The 20,941-nt window shown below is 37.3% G+C and overlaps 1 protein-coding gene across 1 annotated transcript in view; it reads left to right on the forward strand.

Moving 5' to 3' along the window:
• Positions 1 to 20,941, forward strand: part of CACNA2D3 (calcium voltage-gated channel auxiliary subunit alpha2delta 3) — a gene marked incomplete at both ends in the record, with an annotated part of 457,978 nt that overhangs the window by 360,518 nt on the left and 76,519 nt on the right. Inside the window, 7 exons of the mRNA XM_082321351.1 lie at positions 644 to 711; positions 2,532 to 2,577; positions 2,723 to 2,844; positions 3,642 to 3,735; positions 5,387 to 5,482; positions 6,809 to 6,930; positions 7,504 to 7,584. Coding sequence (XP_082177477.1) covers positions 644 to 711; positions 2,532 to 2,577; positions 2,723 to 2,844; positions 3,642 to 3,735; positions 5,387 to 5,482; positions 6,809 to 6,930; positions 7,504 to 7,584 — 629 coding nt within the window. The remainder of the gene's footprint in view (positions 1 to 643; positions 712 to 2,531; positions 2,578 to 2,722; positions 2,845 to 3,641; positions 3,736 to 5,386; positions 5,483 to 6,808; positions 6,931 to 7,503; positions 7,585 to 20,941) is intronic.

Consider the following 20,941-nt stretch of genomic DNA (forward strand, 5'->3'; position numbering starts at 1 on the left):
GCTGTTGATTGCAGCATGTGTGCTCTTGGAGTTGCTGCCGCTACATGTGCTTAAAGTATCAGCCCATGCATTTTCGTGTTACTGATTACCGGCAGGTTCCTAGCCTGATATAATTCCCTTGAATGAATGAACATTCGAAGGTATTCTGTGTATTTGTTCAATAGGAAGAGGCATGGGATCCCCCAGCCAGTTCATTAAACTTGAATAGTTTAAGTGGTAGACTAAAAGCCAAACCAAAACTGGGAATGTAACCGTTGAGAGTTTATGAAGCTGAAGTCAATGCAAAACTAGCTAAAATTATGAATCACAGAAAGATTAGTCCAAGAGGAGTCATGATGCTGTTGTCACATATGACATTCTTTTCTTCTCAGTAGCTCCATTGATTCCCATGCTTATGTAGGTTCTCAACAGCTTGGTCTTATTTACAAAAAAATGTTTCCTTCATTGTAAGGCCATGGGCATGTTCAAGGCTCAGCTGAAGAAATCTCATGCTGGGTGAACAGCAGTGAGGTTAGAGGGGCTCATGTACTAGTTTGCCAGAGAATAATGGTTTACTGCATCTATAAGCTCACATAAATACAGCCGAGCTGTCTGTTATTGTTTGTCTCACAGATTTCAAAGTCTGCTTTATTTCTCTGCACAGTTTAGGTGTGGCTCTCTCTAGAGGACACGGAAAATATTTCTTCAGAGGGAATGTAACTGTAGAAGAAGGTAAGATACCTACCTTCTCATGTTGCTTACACAGTAGTTTTATTGTTGATATGGTAGACCTAAAGCTTGTATGTTTGTCTGCAGATTCCATAAGGGAATTAGATTTTTCTTTTTTTCTTTATAGATCTTTTACTTCATGGGATTTTTCTCCTCATTTATATTAAGCATAGTCGGACTGTTTGTGAATCTTCTTTAGATGGGGATCATCTTCCATCGTTCTCTCTCAGTGTTGCAGAGAATCACTAGGATCCGATGTTAATTATTTGTGGTGTTTTCTGAATGGAGTGACTGCTGAGAGCACTGTAATGGCTATGGCTTTTTTGTTCACAGACTATACATTATGAAACCTTTCAGAGCTACAGCTACTTTGGGCATTGTCTGCAGGGATTTACATTTTGCATTTTTTATAACAACAGTAGAAGTAACCGGGGGAAGAACTGTTCTTTCTTTATGGTTTTACTTTTTGATAAGTCCACAATTAAAATGAGTGGAGGAGTCAACTGTGAGTGGTGATAAAGTTGTTTGGCAAAAAGATCAAAAACAAAGGTTCCTGAAGATGACAGAAGAGCAGAGGCATTTCAGAACAGTGAAGAGAGGGTTGAGAAGTTTTAGCAGTTGCTGAGCAAAAAATGTTTCAATACAGGAATGCTTTCTGATTTTATGCTTAAGTCTCAATTTCCAACTCTGCTTCTTGTTTTCTCAGTGATGTTAGACAAGATAGTTAATTTCTTCAGGTCTTCGTTCCTCAGCTGTATTTTGGGACATGAATACGTTCCTGTACGCAGGAGAGATGTAAAAAGAAATGCTTTCAAGTGTGAGTCACTTGCCCAGCAAAACCTGTCTAGATAGAAAGAGCACGCAGGAGGCTTGGAGCTGCTTACTCTCCAAACTGTTCCCAACATACCTCTTACCTATTCTCTTTCATCCAGCCATACACCTCAGCCGGTCTGTCCGATATTTCCTCCCGGATGCATCACCAGAAATGTTAACATAGCCATAACTAACTGCTCCTTTTCTCCCACTCTTAGCTGCACTGATCCTCCGACACTGACACCTCGCTGTCCTCCCCAAGGACTACAATTATAGTTCTAGTTTTGACTTCCTTGCTTTCCTTCGTCACTGTAGCTCTGCCATTGTTTATTATGTACTCAGGGGGTTTAAACCCAGACCCTGCCTTCTGAACCCTGTTTGCTTATTGTCTATTGATAAGTGTTTTAAGAGTTTTTAAAATTGCCAAAGTACATTTTATTGTGCTATATAACTAATGATACAGTTTTTATTTACAAGCATTTGCGTGACCTGTTAGTACAAGAAACCTATTTGAATGATCCCGTAAATTGCTGCTTGTGTTCATGGGTTGTGTGCTTAGGTTTTGAGGGAATTGTTCTTTTTAAAGACTTCTTTTTTTTTTAAAAGAGAAAGAGAACAGCTCTCGTGAAATGAGAAGTATGTATTTTAGCATAAAGACCTTTACTAGCCAAATAGAACAAGGGAGTACGAATAGGAGTCTTTTACCATTGTGTATTTCTCTTTGCTCAAGTTTTCTTCTAAACCTCAAATATATCATGTAATTTGTATGAGTTAAACATATCAGCACAAAAGAAGTTTTTTCTACCTTTTCAGTTTTAGATCTGATTTAGTTGGCTTTTGTCAGTCTGTTAGACCCCAAAGTGTATTTGAACATAGTTTACTGTGATTTATTATGTTGTGGTAATAATGCACTTTTCCAAGAAGGAAAGGTTTATGTTATGGAGTGTATGTAAATAACCGTCTGTTACCCAGACTGCTCCCTAAATAACCCATTATTATTCCTGTTACAGGTTTACATGATTTAGAACACCCTGATGTATCTCTAGCGGATGAGTGGTAAGCCTTAAACAAAGCATGAAATTGGTGTCTGTTACCCTTCTTGGTTTCATATTGTTTGTGCTTGCTGAGCCCAATTCTTTATGTTCGAAGACAAAGAGAGATCATGCTAACATTTTAATGTTTTGGCAACGTGTGTTCACAGGTCCTATTGCAACACTGACTTACATCCTGAACACCGTCAAATGACTCAGTTAGAAGCAATTAAACGCTACCTCACAGGAAAAGAGCCATTGCTCCAATGCAAGTATTTTGTTAAATATGCACGTAGTAGGCTTTACTCCAGCTAAAAACTGTTGTACTGAACCTTCTACAAAATGCAAATTGACTTAGTTTAACCAGTGATAAATTGAGATTGGATTGCTTGGCTGATGTCACTTTAGAATTTCATTTGGTTTTGAGCTTTTTTCCAGGCTATCAATAAAGATATTGACGATACAAATTTCTGACTGTTACAGTAAACAATATGCCTGAAACAAATATTCAAGTTTCTGTTCAGATGGTGTAGCTATACTATGCGATATTATCGTTCCATCTGGTTTTATAAGTTCAACGGGATTGGTCTGAATCAATCCTTGGATCACGCTTCTAAAGAATATGCCAGATATTTCATGAGTATTTTAGGGAGAATGTGTATGCAATTAGCATTTCTGAACTGCAAAGCAGAATAAAAAAAATTCAGATGGATAAGTGCATATTTTGTCTATTTGCAGAAATGTAGAGCTTTTGCAACTGTTAGTAGACTTAATTGTTTCAACCTTATGTCATGTGAAAATGCGAGCATTAGATAATATGTACATGAATGTGTTACATGAAGTGGAGATGCATTTTTTGGTTTTTAATCTAAAATTTTTGTTAGTGCAATGAAATGATATCTGAAAAAAAAAACCTACATTGTGGTAAAATACCATGTAATATTACATAGTAAATGCTTAATAGTGCAAGAAGTTTGAATGCATATCACAGATAAAATATAGTACAGCGTAAAAAATTATTGTTTAGTCATCTAAAAAAAATTCTCTCTGTATGCACATATGTTTACTGATTTTAATATATTGTAATAGGTGATAAAGAATTGATCCAGGAAGTTCTGTTTGATGCAGTCGTGAGTGCACCAATTGAAGCTTATTGGACCAGTCTAGCATTAAATAAATCAGAGTAAGCAAGTTTTGTGTCAGTCATGGGGGAATTTTTAATAGTTATGCTGCTGAACTGGTGGAATACCTAACAAATCCTGGTATGCGTGAAAATATTAATCATTTGATCCTAAATGCCACCAGTTTTGAGCTCAGTGCTAAGTGCTTATGTTGCAGTGTACATCACGATCATTAGTTGTAAGGTTACCCAATTTTCACAATGGTACTAATGAAGTTGTATACTAACTACAACTTACAGTTCGGAGTATTTCTAACAAACGGGATAGAGTACTTTGGAAATTTAACGCAAAATTTACCAAAATTGTTGATGGAGTTGGTAATTTGTCTCAGAACAGAGAAAAACTTGCACTAGTAAAATAAATAGTTTCTTTAATCCTTTTTTGTTGTTGTTGTTGTTTTCCAGAACTAACTGGGATCTAGGTTCTTGTTATAGATAATCAGGAGATTAGCTGGTCCTTTTTAGAGTTTATATGTTTTACTTAATTCATTTATGTTACGATGTACTAAGGTGTTAAGTAACAAGATGTCATATATATATATTAGGGAAAACAGGTGTTAAGATTAGCAGTTTGCCTGAAATACTGTGGTAAAAGGGCAATTCTGGAGATTATCCTGAGTAGATTTTGCTAAATTTGAACTGCTTTTTAAAAGTTGAATGAAAAAATATATTGCTGTAAAGCACATACTCATACTGAATGAGTAAAATCCATGTGGTAAGATCTGGTTAATCAAACCAAGGATTATCCAGTCTCCTCTTAGAAGATAAAGCGTTGCATGCTAATATACTGTAGACATTGATGAATTTATATAGAGGCATAAGGTTTCTTGGAATCCTCCTACACGAGGAATTAACAGATCCAGTAAACACAAAGACGACAGTTGTGGAGGAATGCTAGTGGGAGACTTTTGATCCCTTTTCATATTCTAACTTACACTAATGAGACAGGCCATTCATTGAAGAATGAAGTAGGAGACAGCAAGATGGCAGAGGCTGTGGTCCCTGCTTTTGTGGTGATACGACTGAAGTTCTTGCAGCCATACCAGAACGAGTTTTAAAGTAGCTGGCTTGGTACTGGTAACAATGCAGCAACAGAGTTCAGCCTGAGCTACCTGCCACGTTTTTTTCCTAAAGGACTAGAGGCTAAAGCCTGTCCTGATGGCAGCTACGTTTGACTCCGAGCTACCTGTTTTAAATCCAGCTTAGTTTTTGCTTGCTTGAGCAACAGGCACACCTATGACTTAAAGCATAGATGTACCGCAGAAGTGTTGAATGGACTGGGAGCAAGGCCTGCAATTCCTGCCCATCGAATCACTGGGTGCCAGTGGTTATTAAATAGTTGCTATATAGCTATGCTGCACCTTTTAATTCTATGGCTTCCCTATAATCCCTCCCCACAAATCCTACCAAATTTACTGTCTTTGACTTTTTAGTGATTCTTGGTCTAAATAGCATTTCTACATTGTATGTTTTCCAAAACCCACATGACTTTAACTTAAAAAACAGCATGTAAAAATAAATAAATAAGGGAACTATATTTAAAATAATCTTTTCTCAAAAATGTGTACAGTTGTACTTTCTGTGACCAGTAATATAGCTTTATCTGTTTACTGTCTGGAAACATTATCTTTACTTGTGTTCTGCTCTATTTCAGAAACTCTGACAAGGGAGTGGAAGTTGCCTTCCTTGGAACACGGACTGGACTATCTCGTATCAACCTGTTTGTGGGTCCGGAACAGCTTACTAATCAGTAAGTAACAAAGCTGTGCTTGGCAGCCATATGAGAAAAGAAGAAAAAAAAATGTTTATTTTTAGGAAGCCCATCTACTGTTTCTTCCAGGGTTTTACACTGATACACGGGAATACATAGAACAAGTTAAAAAGATTTTATAGGATCCCCTAGATTCTTTCTTCAACTGGAACATTTGGAACCATGAGCTATTTTACACCTGTAGCCCATACATTTACTTTCCCCCTGCTCCCTTGGAGTTAGCCTCACATCTTTATTCTTCAGAGCGGAATTATGAATATGCTACATCTGCAGATGATGGGGTTTTTTTGTTGTTTTTTTTACTATCCCATCTAAAAAGAAATATCTGTAGGCTTTTTCAGGGATTTTGCATCATTGTTGTCGAAATTTTTTGTTGTTGAAATAAAGCCAAGTAACAGAAGTGGACTTGGGTGAAAGAGTAATTGGGAGATCTCATCATTCAAGAGTTTCCTATTTTGTTTGGAGAAGATGTAATCTAGTGGAGGTACAGGTTTCTTAAAATGGAGAGCTATAAAATAAGGTCCCATAATTGATGACTTTTTCAGGCAGCAGTTTGATAGTGTCAGGCAAATCTATATGCGTTATGCATGTAAAAGAAAATTTGCACTTGATGCTTATGATAAACTACGTTTATTGAATATAAAATTACATGGTGCTTAACTGACCACAAAATACTGTTGTAGTGTGAGCAGCCTGACAGGTGAGATCAACACAACTGCAACTTGTTACTGTCAGAGAGCAAACCAGAACGATAGCGTGGAGACCATACTTGCTCTTTCCACTGACACAAACTTCCCTCTGTCAGCATTCCCTAAGATTATTGAAGAATAAAGTACGTAGTTGTCCACTACCACCCCTTACATATTATTTGGAAAGTAGGCTGTTAAATTACTTTTTTTTCATTGCTTAAGAGTGAATGCCAGTGGCAACAATCTACCAAATCTCCAGTGCCTTTTCTACTTTGTATAGTTCACAGTTCTTGCGTTGTGCTGTGAGAAAAAGGCTTTTTAGACTAAGCATTTTTATTTGTACACATCAGTACAAATGTTTTTAGTGGTACTTAGAGGCACTATTTTTTTAGTACTTTTTCCATCCTTCACAACAAAAGCAATTGCAAGTGTGTCACAAATAATTATTAGGGGCTAAAGTTAACCCTTTTGTTGAGCAAATGGTACTAGACAAATTGTCCAAAACCATTTTATTTCCCAAAAGTTGCATTTTGTTTTTTCTTGTCTTTCAAAGCTAGAAACTATGGTGTGCCATGCAACAAACAACAAGTGTTTTCTTTCTCTCTTCTTTCTCAAGAGATTTCCTGACAGCTGAAGATAAGGAGAACATTTTTAATGCTGACCATTTTCCACTCTGGTACAGAAGAGCTGCTGAGCAAATACCTGGGAGCTTTGTTTATTCAATCCCCTTTAGCACAGGTCTGTAATTTTGTCATTCTCTAAATGCTGAGCCATATCTAATGCTGAAAGGATTCCAAGTGTGTCAGTATCCAGTGGGCTCTGTAGCTGATCTCAAATGTTAATCTAAAATATGCATTGAAATTTGCAGCTAATTTACTGGTCCTTTGACCAGGTGCATCTTTTACAGGGCTCCAAGTGAAACCCCAAGATGTGGTGTAACAGTTTTCATTTAATATTTGCACAGGTCAAATTTACAGCCTAATATTTTAAGCAAGACAAGTCCAACAGAGCAAATGTTCACATTAATGAGAAGCCCTACCAGTTGTCACCTTTGTTGCCACTTTTAGCAGAGATGGCAAAAATTGATTACTCATTTCAGTGGTTTAAGCTTGTTGTTGGGATGCTGGGGAATTTTGAAATCACAGTGCCGGTATATTCTGTGCATACATAGAACATGATGTTGGCTGTCTTATTTTCTGAGCACTAAATCCACATGGACTGTTATTTCAAACCAGGGGAAAAAAGCTCAGTTTCCTCATTCTACTGTATATTATTTCAATTTGATTTTTTTTTTCTTAATACACCCTGCAGAAACTGCAAACAAAAGCAATGTAGTGACAGCCAGTACTGCTATTCAACTTTTGGATGACAGAAAATCTCCAGTTGTTGCAGGTAAAATTGTAGTTTATTTGTTACGTTCATTTTTTAAAAGCAGTTTATGAGTTCCTCACTTTCTCCTTTGGGTTAGCAGGAATTTTATGTAGGAATATCGTCTTTTAAGAAGAGAAAAGGAGGGAAAGATGCAGTTGCACCTATAAGATGTAATTGAATGACTTAGTGTAGAGAACACTTAGTGCTTCCTCTCCCTAAGAACTTGATCCTTTATTAATTGACTATCCAAGCTCCTTACGAGCTATGGAGTTTGACTTAATGGGAATAACCATTATCAGTGAAACATCTTTAGTAGATACAATTCTATATCACCATAAATCAGAATATATTATGTTAAGGAAAAGGAAATATAAGAAAGGACTATCTGATGTGTAAAGGTTCCACCCAGTCTTCAGGTTTAAAAATCCTGTCCTGTAACAAATGATACAAAGTGGTCATTTTGTCTAGATTATCAGAGATGTGATTTGATCTGAGCATGTAAATTGAATAACAAAGCTCTAGAGTCTATCAGCCAAGAGTATAACAGTACCCGAAGACAAAAGGTGAAGTTTAACAACTACAGATTAGAGAGCAAACATACAGATTTAAAAATGAGAGTAATTAATTTTTAAATTGTTGGACATTCCTCACTCAAGTTCAGATGCTTTTCTGAACGGTTTTCTCTAGTTCCCAATGGTTACTGACTTTGCAGAAGGAATTAATTTAGAGAAGTCTTACGGTTTTTATATGCCAGAAACCAAGCTCTCTTATCTCAGGGAAAATTAGGTACCTACCACACAAAGCAAGAACCATCTTATTTTTCTCATGTTTAAAATGGGATTTAAAATGCAGTAAGATAGAATCATAGAATCGTTTAGGTTGGAAGAGACCTTTCAGATGCGGTCCAGCCATTAACCCAGCACTGCCAAGTGCCCACCACTAAACCATGTCTCTAAGCACCACATCTCCCCAGCTTTTAAATACTTCCAGGGATGGGGACTCAACCACTTCCCTGGGCAGCCTGTGCTTGACAAGCCAATGCTTGACAACCCTTTCGGTGAAGAAATTTTTCCTGATATCCAATCTAAACCTCCCCTGGTGCAACTTGAGGCCGTTTCCTCTTGTCCTATCAGTGAATACAATCCCGAAAGAGCAAGAGTGTGCCAGATAATTGGAAATCTCTAATCTGTTTCCTCAAACACAGAATATCTCTATTGATAATAACAGATTTTATAAGGTCAATAGGAAAGCACACTTCTGACTCCAGTTTGTGTGAATACATTCTTCACAACTTATTGAACTCTTCCATAACATAACAGGAAATCCTGATTATGACTTCATACTCCTGTTAAAGCATAAAACAGCATTTATAAACTAATGTCAATGTAGATACCTGCACATTGCTCAAGATGTAATTAAGAGTTTTCACGGTACAATGAGGAAGGTTCACATGTTATTTCTAGAATGCTCCGTCATTTGAAGTTAACCAAAGGCTCATCGTGCAGTTTACCGTCATCTGTAAAATGTGTACAGTTAATAGGCATCCTAAAATTTATTCTTTCCTCAGTAGTATTTAGTGTTGACTTCAAGGAGGTATCGCACATAACCAACTCTAATACTGTGTCAACAAGCTTTGTCTTTTTTTTTTCTAGTAATAGTAAAAGAGAGAGGCAGATTTTGCTTCCATTTTCCCAGTAATTATGTTTAATACTGAACGTTTGAAGTTACTTGGGTCCCATACTTTCTGTCTACAAAAGAGACAGGGTCTTCAAAGCTTTTCAATACCAAAGCATGTAAAATATTCTCATGATATCTGTAAATGCATAATGCCTTGAAAAATATGAGCACTGTATTTGCATTCTGAAGCACATCAGTGTTTTTTTACTTTTAGTTTTTGTAAACTTTAGGAACTGTGCGCTAGATTTTTTTTTGCTTTGAATAATTTTTCCCTTCCCTCTTGTATAGTTGCATGCTTTCAGTTGGTTTTTTTGTTGGGTTTTTTTTTTGAGGGGGGAGACCTCTTTGGATCTGCACAAACCATTTTCCATGAAAGTATCGCTCAGCCAGCTACAGCCATTCAGAGACAAATATACGTTATTCTTATATCTCTCTCTCATATCTCTTATATCTCCTCTTATATATCTCTTATATCTGCTCTTTAAGTTGGAGATCATAAATGCAACTTGTTAGTCCTACTTTCTCCATCAGAAAACTTTCAACAAAGTACCCAGCATCTAGTTCAATTTTTAGGTTTTTTTATAAGGTTGACAATATTCTGTTTTAAGCGAAGTGGATTTGGAGGCAGATACCGGAGCAGTGGTAAATGGGAGAAGTTTGAAGTTTTTATTAGCCGTACTTGGGAGACTAAAGTAAGATTATGGGCAACATTTTCAAATACCTACATCGAAGTTCAAAATTGGCCAAAACATCTCATTTTAATTTGTGTGAAGTAAGTATTCGTCATCCCCATTTGGTCTGAGTGGATTACAGAAAGCAGCAGGATGGGATACACATTTCATGTAAAAGCACTCTGTTCCCTAGAGGGATTTGACTGAAAATAAAGCTGTGCCAGAATGTTGTTTATTACAGATCACTACAAGAGTTTAAAACTGGCAGAGAGAAACTAAAACGTTATTGTAAAATGGAATCCTGAGTTAGACCTGCCCACAAGGGGAAAAAAGGAACAAAACCAACTCTTACTACAAAATCTGCAGTCTCTTCTGTTTTCTTTGTAAATTTTTTTTTATTCTGTTTTTGTAGAAAAACATGAGTTACAACAGACTTCATATGCAAATCTAGACTAAGGCTTATTGCAAGTAGGGAAGGCTAAACTCTTTAGTGTAGGTAGAAAATCCTAAAATCAATGAGTCTCCAGACTGTTACTACAGAGAATTTGAGTGTTGTTGCTGCTGCTTCACCATCTGTACCTACTAGTACCAGTTCACTGCCAGAATGTGTGTGCTTATTGGCAGAAAAACCATGTAATTTATTTTTAAAATGACTCCTGCCTCTTTCAATTGAGATTGTAATTATTTTTACTTAAGTGAATGCAAATTTCTATAGAGTGTGGAAGAAGGAGGTAAGTAATACATAAGTGTAGTAGCATCATATTTATTACTGTTTATACAGAGTTCAATTTATTTGCAGAAGAGAAAAGGACAATAGAACTGAATGCAGGAAATTTTTAGATTTAAAAACATTTATGCTCAAAATTACTTTGTCTTAGTATTCTCTATGACAATGTCTCCTATATCAAGTTTACATTGAAATGTTAAGTTTCTTCAAACTGTCCGTATTACAATGTGAAGGAGAATGAAAGATGGTGGAATTTTTTTTTTTTATTCTTCTCAACGTGATCTAAAAATTGTAGAATCACCCTAGTCTTGAAATTCCATGAGATTCATGTAAGATCAGTATTCCTTTCGGTGACAAATATGAAGCCAGTCAATATAGGATATCTGAATTTAGGTGGTAATCCAGCTGTTAAAAATGAGGCAAATCAAGACTGAATATCTCTTCTGATGCTCATGTGAAAGGCAGTACATTTCACGCTAACTGTTGATGGAATTCAGCATTACAGTCTTGTATTCTTTGATATTGCATGATGTGTGAACTCATTTCAGGTCCTTTATTTGCATCTCTCCTTGCAAGTAGTGAATATATGGGCATCTGGATAAGTGCAGCATAGGATTTGTATATGTTATGGACATGTTTCTTTTTATTTCCAGTTTTTTTGGGAAAGGTGATGGTTTCATCATTATGTTTTTGTTTAAAATAAATTTTTAAAGATACTGCTCACCTAGACGGTTCTGGGCAAGAGATGGGGACAGAATCAAGCAAATGAAAGTCATCATGGAGTAAAGCAGGCTCTAAAAAGTGAAAAGCATTTCTCTCTTGAGATTTTGAGAGAGTCGACAGAGTACCTGAATCTTCATGTATATACTTCCCTATAGATGCATTTTAGTTCAAAAGCTACAGTACAATATAGGACCTTAAAAGCCCTTCATGTTGAAAGAGGCCATTACTGTTCACAGGAAACATGAAAATTAGCCCTTTGGGATGTTTAATTAAAGACAACAGAACTGACATAATCTTCTTAGGGCAAAAGTTTATTAAAGAACACTGAAGAAAATGTCTGATGAAAATTGTCAAGACCTCTCAACTTTTCTTCATAGAACGAGCAGAACCTGGAATTTCAAGCCTCATTGAAAAAGTCCGTTGCAGTGCTTGGTAAAAAGCTCTGGACCCCTAGTCAGAAGAATGAAGGATTAAATCATACACAGTCTCATAGTCAGTTGAAATTTAGAGTATGAAGGAGATGAAGAGAAATAGTCCAAAAATTCTGAAATTAAGTACAAATTTTCCTTAATTCCTTTGTGCCTATTTTTGTGCAGACTAGTTATATATATGAATGGTTGAGGTTGGAATTGACCTCTTGAGATCATCTAGTCCAATCCCAGTGGACTAGATCTTGAGCAGAATCTTGAGCTAGAGCAGGTTATCCAGAACTGTGTCCAGTCAGGACTGGAGTGTCTCCACGGATGGAGAGGTCACACCCTCTCTGTGAAACCTCTTCCAGTGTTTGACCACCCTCACAGTGAAAAAAGAAAAGTGTTTTCTCTTCCTTCTGAAACCAGGTCCATGTTGCAAAGAGGCATGCAAATTTGTCACAGAAAGACCGTGAAACATGCCTGCATTTCTGGTATTGCAGGACACGGAACAGCAGTGTGGTACCATGTGAACATGAGTCATCTTAGGGATTAATATGATTACTGCATGTCTGTATGTCACAGTGTGCTGGTTTTGGCTGGGGTAGAGTTAATTTTCTTCACGTAGCTAATGTGGGGCTGTGTTTTGGAGTTGCGCTGGGAACAGCATTGATAACGCAGGGATGTTTCAGTCCTTGCTGAGCAGCGCTTGCACAGAGTCAAGGCCTTTTCTGCCTGCCCCCCCCCCAGCAGCGAGCAGGCTGGGGCACAGGGAGCTGGGAGGGGACACGGCCGGGACAGCTGCCCCCAGCTGCCCCAGGGATATTATATCCCACACCGCAGGGCGTCATGCGCAGCGTATAAAGCTGGGGGGAGGAGGAAGAAGGGGGGACGTTCGGAGGGATGGCGTTTGTCTTCCCAAGTCACCGCGTGATGGAGCCCTGCTTTCCCGGGGGATGGCTGAGCACCTGCCTGCCCATGGGAAGTAGCGAACGAATTCCTTGGTTTGCTTTGCTTGTGCACGGCTTTTGCTTTACTTGTTAAACCGTCTTTATCTCAACCCATGAGTTTTCTCACTTTTACTCTTCTGATTCTCTCCCCCAGCCCGCTGTGGGGGAGTGAGTGAGCAGCTGGCTGGGGCTCAGTTGCCGGCTGAGGCTCAGTTGCCGGCTGAGGTTAAACCACGACACACCATCTTTTCGTTTTAAGAAATGGCTACACTGTCAGTTGCAAAGGACCTAAGTATATAGATTTGAAAAATAAGCATGTAAGATGATGGTACTACTCTGAAACCTAGTTTGAATGTCATCGGCATGTTCTTTCCATCATGGAAAGGTTGCAGTAGAAAATGGTTTAAAATAATTAGATACAACTAGATACAGTAATGAGATAGGAAAAACAGGGTTTTTTTTTTATTACTATTGCCACCTATCGATAAAAGTGTAGAATTGCAAACAAGTTTTGTTTCTGTGGTACCAAAGTAGGAGGAAGGAATACGTAAAGCAGTTTTCTATTTATTTTCTGCCAAAATATTTTCTATATGATCAGTTTTGTATTGGGCTTCCTATTTATCAAAGTTGACATTAGGACATAGAAAACACTAAATGAGTCCTCCCTGCACACATGCTTTTCTGTGGTCTCTCAATCGAAATCAAGTAACATTGTGTTTGTTTTAAAAACATAAAAAGCTTTACCAATACAGTCAGACCTGTAGTTTCTGAAAAGAAGCAAGCCCTCATTGCTCTATGTCAGCTTAACTGGAACAGTAGATTAACAGCAGCTCAGTGTAGCTAAATTAGAGAGAAATGAAAGTACTCCAGCAAGCTGAAGATTTTTCTTATTCAGTGTAATTCTGGAAAGAAATGGAATCCACGTTGTTCTTATGTACTGGCATCTTTACAGTCATTTCCTATCAAAGAAGAGTGATTGCCTGGGATGTGCATTCAAGCGTTGCCATAGCTCTGTGAATCTACCCTGACTCATTCTTTTCTGCTGAAGCTACATAAAAAGAACGATTGCAGTAATTCCTGTTTGGACAGAAGAGAAAAATCAGTGCAGAAGGAACCCTGGTTTTCTTCACAATTGCAAGCTTCCCGATTGGTGTTTTTGTTTTTCGTCTGCGTATTAGGCATTCCTCATACAGATGGCCTGAAGATCAGCCACTCTCAGAATCTTCTGTGGCGAAGGTTATCAAAAAGTCTATATAGCTCTTGTGAGAATACGAGACCCATAAGGGTCAGATTCCGCCATTCCTGAACATGTTGAATAATAGTTACGCTTTGTATGTAGTCCTTTCAAGGGAATAGATTTACTGTTAATTTCAGAATGATTAAGGATGGCCAAGCTTTTCTCACAGCCATTATTTTCTGCTGCCAAGCAGTAAAAGCTGAAACATAAATGGGAGATACTTTCTACCACCCACGATTCATATCTTCAGACAGTGTCTTGTCTTTATATAGATATGTGACACAGAAGGTTCCGGGAATCTGTCCTTAAATGCCTGCCAGGTGCATCTCATTCCAGAGTAGATGGTGCCTTACACAAGGCCACGATAAGTGTTAGGTTCCTTCCTGTTCTCTGCCACACGGTAATGCTGTGAGACTAATAGAAATTATTTATCACATAAGAGATTTCTTGGAACGAAACATGTCCATATGGCTTAGCAGAATAAAAGAAACACCTTTTAAAATAGTACTGTTGATTTCTGCTAAAACTGTAGATCATGCTTGTGTTATTTTATGTATATATTATTTATATATAAATATACACTAAAATATATATTTAAAATCTAATAAGCAGGCCTTTGTAGTCAGACGAGGGAAGTGTTACTGAATCTGAAGAAAAGGCAGCCTCACCCTCTTCTGTTCACTGACCGTTTCATTTTAAACGCTTTCACCAAAAATCCTTCTTAGGCAAACAAGGAATATTATGTTTTATACCAGCAAACAAATTGTCCCAAGTAAAGCCAGGATCTTTTCCCTTTCCAGTATTTAACTTTTCAAAGCTGATCCTTTATTTTTATAACCAGCCCATACAAAAGTTCAAAGGTTTTTTTCTCCAAACCCTGGTTAGAGATTTTTTTACAAATGTCCTCATTCATCACCTTCATTGTTCTCCTTTTTATATCATTTCAAGAACAAACGTTAGTATAACAATACATTCAGTTATTCCATGTTAAATATTCCTAGTCAAGATGCTAAAAGCCCTCAGCTACTTTGAATAAAACAATTTGAAGATTTAGGTTCTTCTCTTTGTTTCCCGTCCATGAGCTCAAGAAGATATGGTAAAGATTTCATTTCATCACTAATTTGGCAAAAATGGCATGCAATTTTGAATGCCTCTGTTCTGGCCAGAGGAAAGCGACCCTGATGATCCTGCTGTTTAAGATGTTTCAAACTGTGCCTTGAAAACAGGAAAGATCCAAAATCTCATATTACTTTTAAAATACAAATCTGTCTTATTGAGGCTGGTCACACTTCAGTTTTTTAATCTTCCTCTTTGAGTCAGCCTCTACAGAATGGCAATTTGAAAGGAAAACTTGTGAATATACCAGTTTTCCAGTAACAGGCTTCTGGTGATCTAGGCTCTAAGTAAGGAAGATTCTTTTATAATTTCGTGGAGGAAAACATGCACGCTAGATCTGAAAATAAATGTCTTTACAACAGAAAAATTTTGTTCTTCATCCTCTTTTTTCCTTATTTTTTTTCATGTGTTAATAACTGTATGTATACAACCTCAACACTCCATTCAGGCATTTTTTGAGTGAATTCATATGGAGTTTGCATGCACTTCTCTCTTTGAACAGGATCCCAGAACATGCTTTGAAAAATTGACTCCCAATAATTTAATCAAAAGTGGTTTGAACTACTGATAGTTCTAGGAGTGGCAGATATTGTAAACGTTTCACAAATAGTTAAATCTGCTATTGTTACAGTAGCACATAGAGTAAATACAGCTGCTCTGTACTGCTTATACTTTTTTTTTTCCTTTTTTTCTCACATGTATTGCTTTGGTATTACTATATTATTAAAAACATTCAAGCGAATGTCACTGTCATGCAGAGTCCTTGAAATTTATGATATCATCTATAAAATTGCATTTTAGTATGAAGGCATAAGGGAAAATGAATATGTCATCATAATGACACACCAACCAAATTTTTGAAGCGTTCCAAAATAGATGTTTTCCTTGTCAGGCAAGACAGTGATTTACTGAATCTTTACTCCACATTATAAGCCACAGAAGATTATATTCAGCAGTAGTGTTTAGTAAATCCCTCAGAATGCTTTTCATGCTTTGGTGGAAAACCACTAGTTTATGTTTTTCCAGAGTTTCTTGTTCATTTTGAATATTATTTTTGTATTCATAAATCTAATATTAGTATATAGACTAATGTTTTCAGTTTCAGGAAAATTGAAATGTGTATTTGTACAGTCTAACATTAAACAACTCACAGACTTGGGTTAGGAGCCATGACTTAGGAAACACGGTTTGTAGGTAATGCGTGGAGAGAGGTAAGCTCCTCCACAGAGCGCGTCAGAGCATGTGGTGGAATCCTGCCTCTCTCCATTAACTGGGGAATCTGAAGTTGGGTGGCGTGTTCACAACCATTCACACATTTGTATGCATTTGTATTTGTTCTCAATTCATTTTGCCATACAGAATTCAAGTGTGGAATAATTGAGTAGCAGGGCTTTTTAAGATAGTTCTCTGCTAGTGTTGGCTTGAGAATTTAACCCCTATTTATCTAATTCTTGGGCTTTCCTCACCACTTGTTCTCAGAGAATCTGGGGCTCTGACAGATGAATTAGAGCAGTATCCCAACACGTATAGTATTAACGTATATAGTAAATTGCAGAGAGCATTCTGCTCTCTGCTTCTGCACTTCCGCTTTGCTGTTGGGATTTTTTGTTTGGTTGGCTGGGTTTTAGTACTATGTAATTTGGGTAGGAGGAAGATCCTTGTGATCTAATAGCAATCATATTCTAGGGGCATTTTGCTAAATAATCCTGCTGCTAGCAAAATAAATCCCTGATTGCAGAACAAGGCAGCAGATAAGCTGTCAGGTCCTTTTGAAAACCAAATAATGTGGTGCAAGTATGAAGCTGCAAGTACGTAGTATATGAATACATTAATACCAGTTTAAGTACTGTGGATTAACTAATTTGTTTTCCCCCCACTGGACTATATTTCCAGATATTAACAGTGTTTTCTCATGTGTTTGTTGTGTCTTGAAATGAGGATGGCAGCCTTATGCAAAAAGTTCAACATATAGCGTACATAGCCCTAAAACATTGGGGGATCCCTCACTAATCAGTGAGAGAGAGCAACCGCAGATTTCATTGGAGATAGTTATGAAGTATGTAGTCGTTGGTTTGTTTATTTTGGGTTTCTAATCCCTACTCCTTCTCCCCTGTTGTGGCTTACTGCCACATCCAGATGACTGATGTTGCTGCCCGTCTCATCTGGGGAGTATACAGTCACATTTCAGGTACTATAAACCCATGAAGTACCAAGACTCTCTTCTGATTATTATTACCATGCCACTTTCAGCCAAGTTCAAAGATCAAAGTTGTAAAAGTAGGGATAGTTTCTGGGTGCTTAACTAAAGCCTGTCTGTCTTTGTCTTCTGGCCAGCAAAGATAGGTGGTTATGAGTAGGCAACAGTGGGCATTTTTAAAATTTTGTTAACGATAGGTAAGCTATGTGTAATGTCACTAAATGTTCTACTTCGATATTCAAGAAGAGGGATCCTGATTTTGTTTCGACATTGTATTACTAGGGAATAATGAAGCTGAATTTTGATTGACTTTGTGCAAGCTCTGGATGGAAGGACACATGGCAAGCAAGCATGTTTCAGTTTGAGCTTTGTTTCTTTCAATATAGGTACGAGACATTTTCTGTGAAGAACATTGGCGTAGTGTAGTTTTTAATCTCTGTTCTAAATTGAAATTTTAGAAAGATTCTTTTTCTGAAAGCAAAGTAATATGGTGAGCCTCTATAGGAAAGACAGGAATACAATAATATGTGTACTTCCTCTGTCTTTGCAAATACCTTGCAGAGTAGTGTGTCCTGATATTTTGCTCACTTTGGGGGAAGAGTGTTTTTCAGAGAGATTGGGAAAAAATACTGTGCTCACTATAATACCTCTCATGAGATTGCTGGAAAAACCACAAAGCTTTCTCAGGAACCTTTATCTGAAAAATAAATCTGTGCAGACAACTTATTTCAGCGGCAGATGTCCATTGCTAAGCTTTACAAATTAAGGGCAGTTCTGTGGGGAATCCCTAGATCCAGTCTTCCGCTTGTTGTAGTCAATAATTGTTATGGACAATAAATTCTGCCTTTTATCTCTATTGTTCAGTAGTCAAACGTTCTGTTTCCTCTACTGAAAAATAAATAATTTTGCATTTATTAATTTAAGCAATTGACTCAGTATTTTCTCTGTTGAATGTCTGCTATTAGCTTATCATCATAAATAACTGGAATTTGTGAATTGCAAACACATTTGTAAATATTATATGTAGTCTTATAAACCTTAAATGAAAAATTTCCTTGGGATTTTTTGTTGGGATTTTTGTTGTGGTTTTTTTTTTTTTCCTTCTTCTTTCTTTAGCAAACAGCAAGTTAGAAAGTATAAATCAGATTTTGCATGGATTGGCTTGGTTTACTCCCATAGCAGAGTGAACTAATGGAAATATGAAATACTTTGCTTTCTGGCAGAGCTCTATATCAATTTACAGCCTTATGTGTGCATGAAAATCCCCAAAGCATCTTAAATGTGACTTGGAAGGAGTTTCTTTAAATGTCATTGTGCCCTTCGTTGCCTCTTCCTCACCTTTTTCCTTTTTTTTTTTTTTTTTTTTTTTGTACCCATCCTACAGTAAGGAAAGCCTGAAAGGTTTTTGTTGATAGGACTGCTTTTTAGGGACTAGGAAGATGTTCTGGTTATTCCTGACTAGGAAATATCAAGTCGGTTCTTGTTTTTCCTTTGCTTGAAGATATTGGAAGTGTGAACTTACTTGTGATGGAAGCTGCATCGCTGTATCAGCCTGTTAGAAATGCTGTGGGTGAAATCTCTCCGGACGTCAGAGGTTTATTAGCTTTCGTCTTAGGATCTGCAGCTTGAGTACAAGTGTGCTTATTTTAGGTTGGCACCACAGAAGAGCACTGATTTGGCATGGCTCTGAACTAATTTTTGGCCTATGGGCAATAAGATCCTATCCTGTACTACTTCAGTCTTCTCTATCTGAAAAACTATGTTTTGCTTTGTAAAATGTTATTGCAATAAATGGATAAAAGAGTAGAAAATGTAGCTCTACACACTAAAATGACTTAGCTCTGAAAATACATTATTCATTAAGTTGTACCGAACATTTAAAAGGAAAAAGAGCAAACTTGCTTCTGAGATACATCACCAAGAGATCAGAATTAAAAAGCCTGAATATAAATATTCTCAAAATTCTGTGCTGATGATGTCTCAGCTGAGGTAATGTGCCCAGTCTAGGGTACCATATTTTAAACAAAATGTAGAAGAACTGAAAAGGTTCCAGGGAATGCAGGATAAAAAAAAAGCTTGGAGAACGTGGCCTTACAGGAAAATTTGAAACAGCTTGGTTTATTTAGTTCAGGACAGAGAAGAATGAAGAGAGCCTAATAATGATATGAAGTACTTAGCAGTTTAAAAAAAAAAAAAAAAAAAAAAAGGACAGACAGTAATTGATTGTTTTCAGTGTTTGCTAGATTTAGATTAAGACTGAGATGCTTAATTTTCTCTGGGCATGAAAGTAACTGCAGATGCAGGAATGAGCTTTAATATTTAGGCTGCGATTGTTACTAAGTAGATAAGAGCAAGGGTTGCATGACTCCTGCCCGATAGCCCATTCCTCAGTTGAGGCTGTTATTAGAGTAGCTGTAGAACTTGATCTTGGAATCCATCTGTTGGAAGGAGAGTGGGGGTCTCTGAATGCCACGACACAGCTTCCTTTTGCCCGTACTGCAGACTGTTACCCAGCCGTTGTCCTCAAGTCTTCTGCCCAGTGGAATAAACTGGCAAGGTTTTCACCAAAAGTTTAGGATAGATGCTAAGAAAAGCTCTTAGAGTATATGCACAGTTGATTCCTGCATTAGCCACCTAGACGGGTCTTTAACCCTGTCACTGGAGAGATTTAGAAAACACATTAGACATCTGTCACAAATAGCCTAGATGTATTTTATGTAGTCTTGGAAAAGGTAGATGGAGTTGCTGATCTCTGTTAATTGCCTTAAAATAATTTCTAAGAATTATTTAAAAAATACTTCTGCGCATTAAAAATATTCTTTCTGTTCTAAACTTATATGACTCAAACGGTTTTGGCTCTGTTTTCCTCCGATGGCAAAACCGTGCTGCAGAAAGTTAGGGTGGGCCCTTGAATGAATTCAGCTGAATGTTCTCTCTGTGAGAGAGAACGTGTAAACACGCAACGACATTATCCTCCGCGCTGAAGGGCAGCACTGTGATGGGAGCTGCATCTGCAGTCAGGGTATTTGCAAAATGGAACACTTGTGTGTGGATTTGGGAATAAGAAGCTTCAGAAATGTCTGTGACAAGCACGTATGCCAGCAGGAGAATGGGTAGTGTCTCTTCATATATGCTATATGTATATATATGTGCGCATTTCAGTGGTTGTATCTGAAACAGTGCAGCATTTCTGCTTTCTGCAGCATTTGCTCTCTTCTTTCTTCCTTCCTCAGTAATTTAAGAATGATAGGTGATAGCTAACAAGGTGCTTCTGTTTTCTAAGTTAGGTAACGGATGTAATGTTTAATTGTTGTCTTCTCGGGCAGATTGGAAGGTGGAAAAAACGTATTTGGAAATCTTTTAACATGGGTTTAAATCATTAGTGGCAGTGTATAGACTGGCCGGTTCTAAAACTGGTTGTGAATTGTATTTCTGGACACATACCAGGTATTCTAAGATCTTAAAATAGAGTCAGTCATTTGTAGCTATTTTGTATTTTTCTTTGCAGAAAGCTCACTCATGTCAGCTACTGACTGTAGCTACAGCATAACTCGTGTGTTGTACTAATATTATATCAAGAGCTAGTAATGGAGAATGCAATACTTTAAAGTGGCTACATCAAGATTTCATTATCTCCAACACTCAGCCTTAAATAGTGGCTTCAGAATAT

Source organism: Platalea leucorodia, assembly GCF_965183815.1.
Source record: "Platalea leucorodia genome assembly, chromosome: 9".
NCBI lineage: Eukaryota > Metazoa > Chordata > Aves > Pelecaniformes > Threskiornithidae > Platalea > Platalea leucorodia.